The 15,224-nt window shown below is 55.2% G+C and overlaps 7 protein-coding genes across 7 annotated transcripts; 4 read left to right on the top strand and 3 right to left on the bottom strand.

Annotated features, from left to right (window-relative positions):
• Positions 1–1,021: 1,021 nt before the first annotated feature.
• On the top strand, positions 1,022–2,127 carry L226DRAFT_515236 (glutaredoxin). Its single transcript, XM_067678437.1, has 3 exons — positions 1,022–1,298; positions 1,362–1,436; positions 1,493–2,127. Exons 1-3 carry the CDS (start codon positions 1,110–1,112, stop codon positions 1,952–1,954), a joined length of 726 nt encoding a protein of 241 aa, XP_067530532.1. The 5' UTR covers positions 1,022–1,109; the 3' UTR covers positions 1,955–2,127.
• A 215-nt stretch (positions 2,128–2,342) lies between these two features.
• Positions 2,343–2,981, bottom strand: L226DRAFT_264021 (uncharacterized protein). The gene is made up of 2 exons (XM_067673399.1): positions 2,969–2,981; positions 2,343–2,910 (listed from the first exon to the last, which is right to left on the bottom strand). Exon 2 carries the CDS (start codon positions 2,857–2,859, stop codon positions 2,524–2,526), a length of 336 nt encoding a protein of 111 aa, XP_067530533.1. The 5' UTR covers positions 2,860–2,910; positions 2,969–2,981; the 3' UTR covers positions 2,343–2,523.
• A 968-nt stretch (positions 2,982–3,949) lies between these two features.
• Positions 3,950–5,117, top strand: L226DRAFT_539409 (Maf/Ham1). The gene is made up of 7 exons (XM_067681677.1): positions 3,950–4,110; positions 4,192–4,320; positions 4,380–4,419; positions 4,482–4,655; positions 4,719–4,755; positions 4,809–4,920; positions 4,977–5,117. Exons 1-7 carry the CDS (start codon positions 3,955–3,957, stop codon positions 5,103–5,105), a joined length of 777 nt encoding a protein of 258 aa, XP_067530534.1. The 5' UTR covers positions 3,950–3,954; the 3' UTR covers positions 5,106–5,117.
• A 394-nt stretch (positions 5,118–5,511) lies between these two features.
• L226DRAFT_493710 (uncharacterized protein) lies at positions 5,512–6,717 on the bottom strand. The gene is made up of 4 exons (XM_067677457.1): positions 6,627–6,717; positions 6,485–6,544; positions 6,378–6,422; positions 5,512–6,307 (listed from the first exon to the last, which is right to left on the bottom strand). The coding sequence occupies exons 1-4, from the start codon at positions 6,666–6,668 to the stop codon at positions 5,705–5,707; spliced, it is 750 nt and encodes a 249-aa protein (XP_067530535.1). The 5' UTR covers positions 6,669–6,717; the 3' UTR covers positions 5,512–5,704.
• Positions 6,718–7,394: 677 nt separating this feature from the next.
• On the top strand, positions 7,395–8,682 carry L226DRAFT_470964 (GroES-like protein; the record flags this gene model as incomplete). Its single annotated transcript, XM_067676349.1, has 5 exons — positions 7,395–7,657; positions 7,719–7,797; positions 7,851–8,046; positions 8,107–8,510; positions 8,563–8,682. 5 exons carry the CDS (start codon positions 7,395–7,397, stop codon positions 8,680–8,682), a joined length of 1,062 nt encoding a protein of 353 aa, XP_067530536.1.
• A 238-nt stretch (positions 8,683–8,920) lies between these two features.
• On the top strand, positions 8,921–10,470 carry L226DRAFT_515247 (uncharacterized protein; the record flags this gene model as incomplete). The annotated part of the gene is made up of 4 exons (XM_067678438.1): positions 8,921–9,006; positions 9,069–9,106; positions 9,161–9,358; positions 9,414–10,470. Coding segments are annotated over exons 2-4 (1,257 nt in total). The 5' UTR covers positions 8,921–9,006; positions 9,069–9,104.
• A 626-nt stretch (positions 10,471–11,096) lies between these two features.
• L226DRAFT_616545 (Sodium/sulfate symporter) lies at positions 11,097–15,054 on the bottom strand. Its single transcript, XM_067686918.1, has 13 exons — positions 14,801–15,054; positions 14,694–14,744; positions 14,190–14,635; positions 13,775–14,120; positions 13,123–13,722; positions 12,843–13,074; positions 12,742–12,792; positions 12,286–12,687; positions 12,053–12,226; positions 11,816–11,991; positions 11,671–11,761; positions 11,576–11,616; positions 11,097–11,522 (listed from the first exon to the last, which is right to left on the bottom strand). The coding sequence occupies exons 1-13, from the start codon at positions 14,809–14,811 to the stop codon at positions 11,516–11,518; spliced, it is 2,628 nt and encodes an 875-aa protein (XP_067530538.1). The 5' UTR covers positions 14,812–15,054; the 3' UTR covers positions 11,097–11,515.
• Between the last annotated feature and the right edge of the window lie 170 nt (positions 15,055–15,224).

Below are 15,224 nucleotides of genomic sequence, written 5' to 3' on the forward strand. Positions count from 1 at the left end.
TCAATTATTACCTTGGTGTGTGTTTAGGTGTCAGTCAGAGAGATGAGGGGCATGCAGCATAGACTTATTCCACCATAAGTGTCACTGCGTGCTGCGTGCTGCACCCTGCCTACGCCCCCGCATGTCAACCATCCAAACAGTGCCCTAAATCACCTTTCCGCAGCATCAAGACGTATACCTTCAGAGACAACAAGAATAGATGCTGCACAGTCCGTATGAACCTCTGTTGCATACTGCAGTACGAGACAGATGCAAGATGCTAGGCGGGACTCGATGCGGACTGCATCTCACTGTCTCAAGCACCCATACGTGGCAAACCCTGAGATATTGTCTTTAACGCCACAGGTTGGCATAGAGTCTCCGTAGAAGTGCCGTGAGCAGACCATACACGGTGTCTTTCGCGATGGTACTACTGCGAATGTGTCGGACGCCACCCGGAGGCTTACTGGAAGGGGCATGTATCGCCTGTTCAGCGCTACACGGCCAACTCTGTTCTTCAGAACAACCATCCGAAAAAGGGTTAACCACCGTGTATGTCTCATGCAGAGCGTGGGCCGGCGATTCTCAGAGGAACGATGATCGGCATGAAGCAGTTGAATGATACAGCGAGTTGAGTCTCTGTAGCATCTATTCGTGAATGTTCTATCTGCGCGATCGCCTGGAAGGCAACATACCGCTTTCCGTTCGACCTGTATTTCCGCCGGTAGCCGAGAACATGTCCGCTCTCACCTTCCTGGGGTTTGTCGGCGCGAGCCAAGCTGTCGTCCAAGTTTCAACCGAGTTTATTCCCATAGACGCGCGCCTGGTATCTGATAAGATAATTTTGAGCTCTCAGGCGATTGCGCCATAATCTCAGGCAGTTGTGTTTATCAGATAACGGCGTCCCCGCGCGATTGTGTCATCCCAGCGCGCTGACTTGTTTCTTCATCTTTCTCCTCCTCCTCGCCAAGCTCGCCTCTCTGCTCCGTTCTCCGCCTGTACTCTGTTATCTGAACCAACAGTCCGGCTATACTACTCGCGACTTGCTGCGCCTGAGGAGTCCACACTAACTGGCTGAATCCCGAATCCCGAATCCCGAGTCATCGCATCTGGAACGAACAAACGAAGAAATGGCAGACGCTGCGCCTACGAACTTCCACGACGTGCAGTCCCCGGAGCACTTCCAGAGCCTCCTTTCACAAGACCTCCAGCGCATCTCGCTCATCAACTTCTGGGCGCCATGGGCAGCGCCGTGCAAGCAGATGAATGAGGTCGTGCTCGAGCTCGCGAAGAAGTACCCGCAGGTGCTCGTATTGCAGGTACGTCTCCTGCACCTTTACCACACCTCGTTTCTAACCCCCATATTGCGCTCATGGCCATAGGTGGAGGCAGAGACACAAGCGGACATCGCAGAGTCGTTCGAGGTTGAGGCCGTACCAACATTCGTCATCCTCCGGGTACGTCTCCTCCCGTCCAGCGACATAATCCCTCACTTCCTAACAATCATGCGTAGGGTCACACCCTCCTCGGACGGATATCCGGCGCGGACGCGCCCGCCCTCACCAAAGCCATCGCCGAACACACGCGCTCACCCTCCTCCATCTCTCCGCAATCACACACCGACCGCGCACCGGCAGCACCCGGGGATGGCACAGCGCAGGAGAGCGACGAGGAGCTCAACGCGCGCCTGCATGCGCTCATGAGCAAGGAGCGCGTGATGCTGTTCATGAAGGGCAACCCGGACGCGCCGCGGTGCGGGTTCTCGCGGCGCATCGTTGCGCTCCTGCGGGACCAGGGTGTGCAGTTCGGGAGCTTCGACATCCTGCTGGACGAGAGCGTGCGCTCGGGATTGAAGGTGCTGAACAACTGGCCGACGTTCCCGCAGCTGATCGTCAAGGGCGAGTTCGTCGGCGGGCTGGACGTGGTCACGGAGATGGTGGAGAACGGGGAGCTGAAGGAGATGCTCGAGTCGTGATCCCTGGGGACCTTTTCGTTCTGAGATATACGAGTAAAGGCTGTATTTTTTGCCGGCGGTGTACGTTCAATGTCAGCAGGTTTCTTGGTTATACCTGATGGATCAGTCGTAGCAAGTCTAGATGGCAACTGATGTTCGTACATGGTATGTCTACACTTGCCCTTGTCACCGGGAGGATATGTCTGATTGATCTGCAGGACAGCCGCCATGGTCATAGGTTCTAGCTGTGTTGTTCTATTAATGATAGCAGGTCTTCTGAATAGTTTCGAGTGACTGGGGTTTCGGCTTAGTGCTGAGTGCGCATGGCAGCCCAAATTACCTGCGGGTACATATCCTACCTTGTTGAACGTTCACACAGCATCTGACGACCTCCTGACTTAGATGAGGTATCGAGAGTCCAGCCTACGTCTCAGAAGTCAAGATAGGGTCGCAACAGAATAGAAACATGCGAACTACGTATGCCCAAGGAAAATACTGCCAGATATGATACAACGGACGCCGACAAGTCCTCCACGAGTAGATACACCGCCTCCTTCCTCCTCTCCCTCAATCACGCCCCCAACGCACAATCACAGCACGACGAAGCATCCAACCAGCGCCGGGTCCACCCGCCACAGCGGGTACGCGTACGAGATGATCGCCCTCGCGGTGTCCGGAGCGATCGGAGCTCTAGGCGTCGACGAGGGGCTGTCCACGATGGTGTCGCTGACCGTCGACGACGACGATAACGAGGAGGAAGTGACCTTGCGGTCGAGCGGGACGGGAGGTGCGGGAACAGGGGGAACGGGCTCGTCCTTGCGTGAGGAGGAGCGCTTCAGGGAGAGACTGCTGAATTTGCGGGAGAGCCTCTTGCGCAGCGTGGGGCGCTCGGTGGCGGGCGACTGGGGCTTGCTCGACGCAGACATGGTATAGCAAAAACACGGGAAGAGATGCTAAGGAAAGTGGGTTGACAGAGTCTGAGGGTGGCGCTGTCAGCGAGGACGTTCGCCATGCCAAGGGGTCGGGAGGACATACCTGAATGGAAGGGTGCGCTGGGCTGGTGAGAACGGAATGGCTTGCAAGCGCGAATCTGGGGCGAAAGGGACTAGTACTGAAGAGTCCGGGTGGGAGAGGTGCTGGGGCCCCGTCGAGATGCTACCGTCGTCTTGGAACTATATGTATACGAGCGCGGGTCCGTGCTCAGGTGAGACAAGCCCCTGACCCGAAGGTGCCCTTTAGCTCGCAGCGAGGCGGGAGGATGTCTGATCGTGTCCAATATCCATCGAACCCAATCCACAGAAGGTGATACTTCCGCCGCCCGCGCCCATTTTGGAAGCCGTTTCAAGTTGGCCATCGGGAAGCTTGGCCCTATCATTTTTGTGTCGGTCCTAGTACCAGATGTGCTCACTTCCGCTATTTATGGGGTGTGGTATCCATGCTTGTGAAGGGGTTCTGCCTCAAGCTCAGGCTCGAGCGTACCCGTGAAGCAGAGGAATTCGGCGAAGTTCGTCATCGTGACGCACCTGAGCGCACTGGTTGAGCCCCTGGTCCACACGAGGCGCGATGCAACTATGGAAGCGTGAAGATTGGATTCGAACAAACCGCAATCATGCACGTTTGTGATAGGAAGATTGCTAGGGGTAGGGGTCGGGTACTAGGCCGTATGGATGTCCCACTAGCGGAGGAAGCGTCGTTGCCCTCCAGGACTGCGGCACAACTGCGTGCGGTGCAATAGCGTGCTTTACATTCCTGCCAGACCCAGAACAAGCTTGAACTGTAGAGTGCCGCAGAGCTTCATGATGGAGGAGGGCTGCACAATTTCGAGTTCACTTGTGCCTCCTTTCTAAGGCGTCTAACGTGATGTAACCACGGATAAGCGCTGGGGTGTCTTCTATTGTGGCGCATGGTTCGAGCCTCAACGACGACACCGCAATTCATATTCATATTCCAAAGTTCGTACTAACCCCCAGATTACTCGTCGAGCTCAATCACTAACCAAGGTTCCAGCAGCCAAATACACCATGATGAGCTTCTTCAGCTCGAAGAAAGTGCAGCTGACTGACCACAACTGCGTCCTCCCGCACGCGCTCAAGATCCCCGCGCTTGAGAAGCTCGTGGGCAAACGCGTCGTCTTGGCCTCGAACAGCCCTCGGAGGAAGGAAATCCTCAAGACATTTGTGAGTCTTGAGTCTTGGCTCTTCCTCCCTCCGCGAGTGATTCGCTGATAGGAGGCCTCGATCGGGGATCGCGTCACGTAGGGACTCGAGCCAGAGATTGTTCCCTCGACGTTCGAGGAGACGCTTCCGTTTAGTGCATTCTCGGACCCGCATGAATACCCTGTGGCGACGGCGTCTCAGAAGGCTGTCGAAGTATACGAACGCCTGGTGGTAGGTTGCTCAAAAGATAGAAACATGAGGTTCAACTAACTTAACTTGATGGTGTGCAGACCGAGCAACCCGACGATGCTCCTGACCTGGTCATTGCAGGTACGTTCGTACAGGAGAGGAGTTATATGTGTTCCAGGTACTGATCGCCCTCTGTCGTGCAGCTGATACCGTCGTCCTGACACATCCGCCGGAGGGGCTGTCAAGCATGCGGTTCGCAGACGAACCATTAGGGCCCCAAGATATCCTCGAGAAGCCGACGGACAAGGACGACAACATGCGCATGCTGCTCGACCTCAACGGTGGAATCTGCGAAGTCGTCACCGGGGTTTCTGTCGGTGCGTCTTGGATCTCACGCCGCGGGCCCCGTGTCTCTCACTGACCCCACTCTCGTCAACCAGTCTTTCCGGTTCTCGAAGCTCCTGGATACAAGATCAAGTGCGTGCTATTCCCAGATAGGTCGCTGATTTACGCGGCTGATTCATTCACAGGTCTATAGAAGAGCGGACGAAGGTGTACTTTGCGGACAACGAAGAGTCTTTGTTGCGAGCCTACGTTGACAGCGGAGAGGGCATTGATCGCGCGGGCGGGTTCGCCGTTCAGGTATTCGTGTCGTCTGGATAGAAATCCACCAATCTCTGACGTCAGTTCGTTCTCAGGGCCTCGGGGGCATGCTGATAAGCAAGGTGGATGGCGACTACCAGAACGTCGTCGGCTTCCCGGCAGCGTCGTTCTTCAAGTTCCTGGACACACTGGTCGAGGAAGAGATCGACTTCCTCTCTGACTGAGTCAAGCGCTTTCATGCAGCACCAAGTGGACGTGTATGATACAAGTCAGATATCCGTCATGCATTCGGACGCGGTCATTATAGAAGACCTAGCACCATCATCGCCTCGTCGCACCTCCCATGACGAGTCGGCCTTTCCTCGATAGACCTATAAAGTTTGCATGAAGAACTGCTTTCACCTACCATGGCATGCGCCTCAGCGCCCGCTCGGTCATGGACCCAAATGCCACCGTCTGTACCGCAAGTGGCGAGCACTCGACCATCGCCGCCGCAACGTCCATTCCATTCCGTTTAATCTCGTAGCCTGGCCCGTGTGGCGCGGCTGCATGATCGACATGGGTCACAGGCTGCCCCTACGCATGCCGTCCTCGACCTCTATGACCTTCTGCATCAGCCTCATGAGTAGTGAGGAATAGTAGTAGATATTGCCCATAGCTGTAATACATCGACGTTTACATTAGACTGCTAAGAGGGGAGGATCATGGTGGGGCTTTGTAGTACTAGCTCGAGCTCGTCCGTGGACATGGATTATCGAGGCAAGGGTGGATCTCTCCCACCAAGTGAGACAATTCTGGCTATCATATTGCTGAATCAATGCTCTCAATAGTTCCCTCCGTGCGAAGGCCCCTGGAAGAGCTTGACTCTTTGCCCCTCCTCAACGTTCCTCACCAAGTCCTCCTTCCACATACCATCAAGCACCAACAGCCTCCCCGAGCGCTCTGTGATCGATCCAAACGGAACCGTCTGCACGTACAACGGTGGGCACTCAATCATCGCAGCAGCAACGTATCCCCTCCCATTCCGCCCCGAATCCTCGTCCATCTGGCGCACCTGCGCGATCGACTCGGGCCATGGCCGGTCCCTACGCATGCACTCCTCGACCTCAACAACCTCCGCATCTTCGACGCGGAAGTACTTGCCCGGGGCGCCCTGGTGCTCCGCCTGCCCACGCGGCTCGAGCTTGATGCAGAGTATGTGCGTGCGGGCGCGCGACGCGTCCTCGGACAGCCGCAGGGCCTTGATTGTCGCGACGAGGAGGTTCTGTTTGTGCCATTGCACCCATTTCTCGAGCCGCTTGTCGAGCTCGTACACGGATACGCCGTCAACGAGCGTGAGCCGGTCCATCATCCCCTCTAGAGTGCCTTCGTGCGCCTTCAGCGCGGATTCTACCATCATGTTGTTCTGGCACATCGGCTTGTGTTTCTAGGTGAGCAGCGGCAAGGTTTAGATTAGACCGTCAGGCAACATCGTCCGCTGCCCCCGGTCGACAGACCTTCCAGTCGGCCTTTTGACACTCCTTCGAGCAGTACTGCTGAGACTGTGTTGATGCGGTTAGAGGCGTACGTTCGCTGCAACGTGAATGTGATGGGTTAAGCTTACCCTGCAGCCAGAGCACGCAAACAGCTTCTTCTGGTTCCCGTCCACGAAGCAATTGTTGCACTACAGTGAGACAGGTCGGGATAAGGCTCGAGCTCGTACTATCACCCTGATCAACCTGAGCCAACAACAGGAGATACTCTACCTTGCGGGACAAGCGCTTGACTTTGCTTGCACTTGCATACATTATGCCTTTAAATGATCGGCACTTCGGAGTACGACGATTGTCACTGTCAGAGTCGCAGGGACAGTGGAAGCAAGTCGACCGCAACTTGTACTAGGAAAGCGCCGGACGCGTGCGGCTACTTTTGGCGCCATTGATACCTTTCTTCACGTCTACGATGACGGATATGCACTATCGTATGCTACCTTACACAGTTCAAGTCGACAACAAGGTATATGTTTCTAACAGTCGGGGGAGTGATTGTCTATGTGGAAATCGCACCAGCGACACCCGTCATCCGATCGTCCGCGCAAGTTTGCAAATAGTCAATTGCTTCACTGCCGATACCTAGACCTGAGGTGAGTACTTTCTCGCTCATGGAGCGTACCGAGGTTTATCTCTGCCTATGGGCTCTCAAACATCATATACAATTTGAACAAACACAGACTCGGATATCCGCGTCAACACTAAGTGCTATGACCGTCGACGTGGAAGGGGTACGGAATCAAAGGAGCTCCTTAAACACTGGCTGACGCACCCAAATAGCCCCACTAATGGTCCGATGCTGATTCAACATCGCCACCGTCGCAGAGCTCCTCTCGGACAACTTGAAGTTTAACCATCTGGCTTAGGGCTCAGGCTATTTCGAATCTGAGGCTGACTGATGTCCTTTTCTCGGAATTTGTGATGTACGAGTATATATTGTCTCCAACCTCGCACCGCTGATGTCCACCGCAGATCGACGACACAATGCCTCTCCCGACACAACAAAACGTACTCTATCTCTTGTCTAACGGAGGCCCTCTCGCTGTCCGAAAGGCCAATGTCCCATCTCCAGGCCCGGACGACATCCTGCTCAAAGTCGAGGCCGCCGGTTTGAACCCCCTTGACTGGAAGATCCAGACGGAGGGTCTTTTCACTACAGAATATCCCGCGGTTCTCGGCTTCGACGTTGCAGGTGTCGTGGAAACCGTTGGCTTGAACGTTAACAGACTCAAGGCGGGAGATAGAGTGTGCGCTCGCATATCCACTGTACTCACAAGCACAATTCGCGGATACTCATGGCTTGAACAGGATCGTGGAAGGACACTTCGGTTATGAGACGAGGGCATTCCAGCAATATGTTTCCACTCCTGCTGACCTCGTCGCTAAGGTGAGAGACCCGCAGACATCCTCAGTGGCGGATTCTGACATTTAGCGATCCAGATCCCGGACACCTTGTCGTTTGATGAGGCTGTCACTCTTCCGGTGTCCGTCACCACTGCCGTCGCCCCGCTGTACAATCCAAATGCAGCATCGAGGAGCGTTCACTTCACACCTCCTTGGGAGAAGGGCGGGCTGGGCAAATATGCCGGTAAGGCCGCAGTCGTTCTCGGCGGAACTTCCGCAGTCGGACAAGCAGGTACGTTTCTCACATTCGCTCAGGCTGAAAGCGCTATCTCACGCTTCTCCTGATGGCCAGTCATCCAGTTCTTGAACCTGTCTGGGTTCTCTCCTATCATCGCTACTGCATCTCTGCGCAACACGGACTTCGTGAAGTCCTTTGGGGCAACCCACGTCGTCGATCGCTCTCTCCCCCGTGCCACCCTCATTCAGACTATCAAGCAACTTACGGAAGGCCCGATTGAGCTGGTCTACGACGCGATCTCCGTCAGGGAGACCAAGGAGCTCGGCTATGAGATCGCCTCTCCCGGGGGCTCGCTGATTCTCGTCGTTCCCGAACACGTCGACCATTACAAGATGCCCTCGGGAAAGGATGTGCGAATTGTCGAAGCGATGGGCATGTTCATTGTTCCTGAGAACATGGAGTTCGGCGCCAAGTTCACGGTCGAGTTCGAGAAGCTGCTTCAGGACGGCGTCGTCAAAGTACGTACCTTACCTTTTCCAGAGTGGGACTCGATACTCAACTTTACATCAGCCTGGCATCCCGGAACTCCTCCAGGGTGGATTGAATGCTGTTCAGGAGGGATTGGATAGGATCAAGGCCAACAAGGTCAGCGGCAAGAAGCTTGTTGTTCATCCGCAGGAAACGCTTTGAGCAGGTCGACACAGTCTATGTCTAAATATCTGCATCATGTCGCGATTCTTCGTATCAATTGAACAGCCGTTAAAATAGCCTTGCCATGGTACCTAAGTTCATTCAAAAGGATATAAGGACAAGTGGCGAGTCCTCTGAGGACAAAGCTATTTCCGCCAATCCGGAGACAAATGTAACGCCTGTCCTCGGAAAAGAGTCGTGCGCCGGCGCTTGTCCTCCGACGCATGCGCAGTTTCTTCTCCACGGTCTTGTCGCCCGCAACTGCTGTTCGCTCGCTTTGTCTGCACCAGCGCACTGACGAAGCTGGAGGGCAGCGCCTGACTTGTGAGCTATCCCCCAAACAACCAGTGACAAGCCTGAGTACTGAAGTCCCGCCTTTGATTCAGGAGGATATAATCTAGGTTGCCAGCCGTGAAACTGTCATGTAGGTTACCACCACACTCGTGTACGTGATATCAAACTCACTGGTCCTGTATAGGTTGCTTGATCTCGACTCAGACATTCTTCTCCAAATCTTCGAAGAACTACGCCCTCGCCAGCAGTTGCGGGCTTTGTCCCAGACCTGCCGCTATGTCAGAACTCTCTGCCTCCCTGTCCTTTTCCGCGAATGCCGAATAAGAATGAGAGAGCCCATGAAATCACTTTTCCTTCCAGCTTCCTTATGGCCCTACGTGGGGTAAGTTTACATTGAGACTCGCCACCTCGAGTCCCACGGCGCTGATAATCATCAGATCCCTTCAACTTGTCGATGCATGCCCTCGTAAGACGCGGGAAGAGTATCGGAGTAGAACCGACCCATACGTGTATTCGCTCCGATACTCGGACGACCCCCTGCTCTGTGGCCTTCTCGATGCTGAGGTGTTGAGGAGGTCTCTACCCGCCATGCCTCGACTCAAATCCATCTCCGTTCGCCTGGAATGCAGAGAGGTACATGGTATACGTGACGATGTCGCGGCCGCCCTTCTCTCGGCCCCTCAAGTGCGTGACGTACACATTTATCTGTACCTCTTCTGTCCCCGGCAATCCTTCCCTCGCGATGCACTCCAAGATATGTCGCCCTTGACTTCATTCCGATACGACAAGAATCCATTCCATAATCGGCCCAGATCTCATCCTTCCGAGGTAGAAGCGCTCGGTCTTATGGTCAGCCAGTTGCATGCAACTCTCGAGGTGCTCAATTTCCCCATCGAAGCGACACCTCTCGATGTCATGTCTCGCCTCGATTGGCCCCGTTTGCGACACCTCACACTACATGGTGACTGCCCCACGAAGCTATCTGTTCCGATAGTCGCCGTTCTCTCTCGGATGGCCATGTTGCGCATCCTCACCCTCAAGCTCACGATCCTTCCAAACATGGACAGGCAGTGTGTATGGCCGCCAACTTGGCACATGGCAGATCCCCTGCCTGAGCTTGAGGAGCTGACGGTGACGCACCCGCATCCGGAGGATCTATTGTTCAACAACCTTTCCCGCTCAATACGCCGTCTCTCACTGAATTGCGCGCCGCGCTATTCTCTGCAGGCCTGGAACCCACATCATTACGACCGATGGATGTCTCCCCTTCCCGCTGCATCTGAATTACTCAGTATTCTGTCGAAATTATCACTACCACATCTCGCATTTCTCGACATCGAGTACGGCCCCGATACCAAAGAGGGACAGCTACTGGAGTACATATCTAACGCCTACCCCCATCTTCGTTCTATCGAACTCCACCGTATCGAAGTTCCATCGATCGTTGGGTCACAAGATACTGCCATGGTCAGTGCATACTGCATTCGTCTGTAGCGATTGACTGAGACCAATGACAGGTCTTCGTTGCTCGTGGATTGTCACGGCTCACTCACCTGCGTGAAATGCGCTTGAATTTGAACCTGAATCATCCTCAGGATCCATGGGAGAAGTTGGAGCCGTGGCTTTGCGAAACGCTACTGGCAACAGTGAAGAAGGTCGCACCCTTGTTAGGTCCGTCGGTCTCCCTCTTTTCTATGCTAATACCACGAAACCATGGTGCGGAGTGGCTTGGATATCACGTTGCTACCAAACACACATCAGAACGCGTAGTTTCTAAAGCTTCAGGGGAACAGGTACGTTAACGACGGTCACTCGTGATGTGTCTGCGCTGACGGCTCTACTATACTAGTACGTAAGATTCTGACGGGCTATTGCGGACAAGAATATACCGAATACAGCCTTGTGTATGGTGGTTAGTCGTGTGTCATGATGAATTGCACATTCTTGGCATACGGATGTGCATACTACAGTGATGCACTGTCTGACCTGGGGTCGTCGTTTGAGTACGTGTAGCAGTGTAGTTTCGTTACCTAGCATGCCGCACGCCCCGACGTTGCTGTACCATGGCAGCCTCTCCTCGTCTTCTAGCACCTGTGGCATCGCGGAGCAATCAGGATCATCGATGTAGCGTCATGACAGCAAGTTAAGTACAAGGAACACCGAGGAGCTGAACCAATATGACGCTGGAGAGGCGCTTGCTTCCATGACCACTGTGAATTTCAGATCTCAGAACTTGCCGCAGCTTATGCACATTGTCGATATGCGCACGACAGACATTTGGATACGCCTCAATCATCACTCTGGCTAAAGTATAACCATCTGGCTTTCCATGATGAAGAAGCACGAATGCTGGCGTAACGTCAAGGAAAGTAGTAGCCCCAAGTGCGAGAAATGTCAGTAGTAGGGTATTGTCTATGAGGGTGATACATCGACGTCAGCCCAGATGTAGCGTAGCAGTGAGGTAATGAGTAGGAAGGTCTACGGCAGCGGCTCTCGTCCGCATCGATGATTGTCCAAGAAGGTATATATAACCTAGGAATTAAACCCTATGAAACGTGATCAGAAACAGGGGTGGACAACGCCGGAGAGGACCACGCACCCAATTGCTCTCATCAGCAGGTAGCCAACAGTGGCGACGACCTGGAAGCAGGATTAGGATAACACAATAGACCACTCGTACGCCTCGAGACTCACCATTGCGGCGATGATACTCGCAGGCACGCCGTTCTTGAGGAAGTCGACGTTCGACAGGTACAGCTGGCCCATCTCATCCTCCTGCGTCGCACTACAAAGACACAGTGGTCAGTCACGCTCAACGAACTTCATAAGGTACACTTACGCAGTCTGGTTAGGGAAGCCTGAGACAGGCATGCCCATACCAGTCGAGCAGATGAGCCCAGTGATAAAGATGAGAAGGTTCGAGTAATCGCCGCCCGGCATGTTCTTGCCGACTTCCTTCGCAATCGGGACGAGGAGCACGCTCGCGATGGTGTGGCTGATAAACGTCGAAATGACCTGCAGACGACAACGATAAGCTGAAGAGTTCCTTTAGCGCCTGACCTTCTCCAACACGCACCAGGACTATGGCAGACAAAAGCAGCACAACAGGGTAAAGCTCCATGTCGGAGATCAGCTCACGAATGCCGTCGCCAAGGACCTCCAAAAGGCCACTGTTGGTGACACCGTTCCCAAGCGCAATACCACCCATGGCGATGAACACCACAGTCCACAAGAACTGGTCGAAGTCGTCCTGCACAATCCATCAGCTCCAACTCTTCCATCCATCCTCAAAGCCGCAACGCTGCTCACCTTCTTGAGCACCCCAGAAGAGAAGAGCAGCACGACAGGGATGATAGCAATTACACCCATATCCCCGATATAGTCCTGGATCGAGTGCGCGACGCACCACAGCGCGATCGTCACCAAACACACGAACGTCACCCACCACTGCTTCGCGGTGAACTTCTCCCGCGGCGCGCGCACCGGCTTGATCTCGATATCGCTGTCACCCGTGGGCGAGCGCGCGGGGCGATAACTCACGAGCAGGAGCAGCCAGATGAGGACGATAGAGATCGCGGAGACGGGGAGCGAGACTGCGAACCAGGAGCCCCAGTCGAGCTGTGGTTCCATGAAACCGATGGCGATGAGGTTCTGAGGAGAGGATATGGGCGAACTTTGCCCGCCGATGTTCGCGGCGAGTGCGATGCCGATCTGCATACTTGTGAGTACTAGTAGCCCGGCCGACAGCAGGACAAACCCACTCACGATCAAGCACGGGGCGAACTTCGACTTCGGAGGCAGTGTCCGCAGGATGGGCTAATGTCACCCGTTAGCCATGGCCCATAATGGAGCGGCGACGACCATACCTGGATGAGCGTGAAACAGAGCGTGGGCGCCGCCACGTTACTGATCCACATGCTGGCGAAGCACGCCACGCCCATGAACGCAAGCAGCACCGTGCTCGGTCGCTCGCCAGCAAGGCTCAGCACGCGCGTGACGAGTACGCGGTCAATCGCCGTCTTGCTGAGTGCCGACGCGATGGTGAAACCACCGATGAGGAGCATGATCGTAGGCGAGAACATCACGGAAAAGACATGCCTGCGAGGACATCAGCAACGACCGCATGAGACTGGAGAGAGACCGTACTTCGTAGCCGCGGGTGGCGGAAGAGCATTCCCATCCGCATCCCGTATCACCCGAAACACGACGAGCAAGAACGGGATGAACGTCGACGTCACGAACAGAGGAATAGCTTCCGTCGCCCAGAGGATCGTCGCGAACACCAGAATGGCAAAGCACTTGTTCGCCTCCGCGCCGTCAATATAGTCAATATTGAGCAGGACGACGAACACCACAATGGCTGCGACCAGGTACAGCTGCTTGGTGGTGAGCTTGATACGACCGGCCGGCGTCGACAAGTTGAGCAGGCCCTTCTCGGGCTCGGGTTCCACGATGAGAGTGCCTCCCATCATCATCGCTCCGCCATCCTCACCCCGCCGCGCCTGGTTGATCATCTGTCGCCAGACGGTGTCGCGCTCCCAGGCGATGTGTTCGCGCTGGTGCAGCTTGAGCTGGCGTCGTGCCTCGACGGGGTCGCCTCGTGTGACGCATCGTGCGTACAGGTCGATGAGGAGCGAGATCTTGTTGTTCAGCTTGTCCTTGGACGTCTGTTGGAAGGGAGTCGCTTGCTCGACGACATCGTGCAGGTACCGGTCCTGAAGATTGCTGTCCGTGACCTTGTCGTACCTGCGAGCTGGAGGTCAGCGCGTGTCTGAACAAGGTAAACGTGGCGACTCACTTCTTCAGGATCTTGCGGAAGCCGGCGTAGTTCAGCTCAACATACGAGCGCAACGACGTCGCAAGCACGTAGAGGTTTGTGATCTTGCGCTTGAACAGCAGCTGCATGTCCCACGCGTAGTTATTCCGCGCTGTCCAGACCGTCTCCGGCCCGGCAGAACTGGTCGAGATGATACTGTCTCTGAGCTTGCTCGCAAGTGCACGTGCTCTCACGAGGGGAGACTTGCTGGTACCACGACCGGCGCCGGCGATGGGATCGAGGGACGCCGTGCTCGCCTCCAGGTCGTCTTGCTCGTCTGACGAGAGACTGTACCTGCGGGCCTTGGGGTCCATCTTTCTCCGGCTTCCTGATACACGCAGGTGAACTCGACACCCAGGGGACATGGCTGCTACTATATGGAAGGCCGAACACTCACCTGAAGGTACGCCCGGACCGGCGCTGCTCACCGAGCGTGAATGCCTCCTCCTCTGCCGTGCGGGGGATTGTGTCCTGTCGCGGCTCATGATCGGGCTATGGAGGTCGAAGTCGTCGTCTTCCTCATACTCCTCATCCACATCCTCCCCGTCCGCAAACTGATGCCCTGCGTACGGCCCGCTCTCCTCCTGGCTGTCGACCTCCTGCTGAAGCGCACTGACCTCGTCCGCGAGGCGCTGTTCCTCGGTCTCGTAGAACAAGCATACCTTCTTGAGCTCGCGTTCGAGGAGCGGGATGAAGAATGCGTCGGTGTTGGTCAGTTCAAACCCGGAGGGCGCGGCCCCAATGAGAGAGGTGCGTTCGTTGGCTTCGAGGTCGTGGTAGGATTCCTGGAGGCCGGCCTTCTGCTTCTCGAGCTGGTAGATGAGCTTCTTCAAAGCTTCGTAGCTGGAACGGGCACATTCAGCATACCAGAGGGTCGACGAGAGAGTGAACATGTACGCACGCAATGTACTCGTCCCACCACTCCGCGACAGCATTGAACTTGAGAGAAGAGCTGTCGGAGCAGGCATGGTTGATACGCAGGTGGTGCCATGGAAATATGTGACTTACCTGAACTTCATGGCGAAGCGTGCAAGGTCTGGAGGAACCGGTCGGACGAGCGGCCTGAGAGGGATGCGTTCGTGTCCGTCCAGGATCGGGCCTGGAAACAGCGTGGTCCTCGCAGTCGCACGAGACTTGAATTACAGATATTGTGGTTTCGGAAGTTGAGAGCAGTACGATGTTGCAAGACTGATTAACCACCGCCAGTCCTCAACGCAGACCGAACGTAGTTAGACAGTATGCCAAGCCGGAGGAGGAGGAAGAACGAAGCAAGCAGCGCTAGGACTTAGACGCTCGGAAGTACAGCTCTTTGCGAAATCAATGTCGTTCGGACTCCGACGACGCGCGCGCGATTAATTCGAAAAAGTCGAAAAAATCAAACTCCGTGTCTGCGCTGTTCACGGCTACCTACTGTTCCTATCTGCATCAAATT

This window comes from Lentinus tigrinus (genome assembly GCF_003813185.1).
Source record: "Lentinus tigrinus ALCF2SS1-7 unplaced genomic scaffold L226scaffold_42, whole genome shotgun sequence".
NCBI lineage: Eukaryota > Fungi > Basidiomycota > Agaricomycetes > Polyporales > Polyporaceae > Lentinus > Lentinus tigrinus.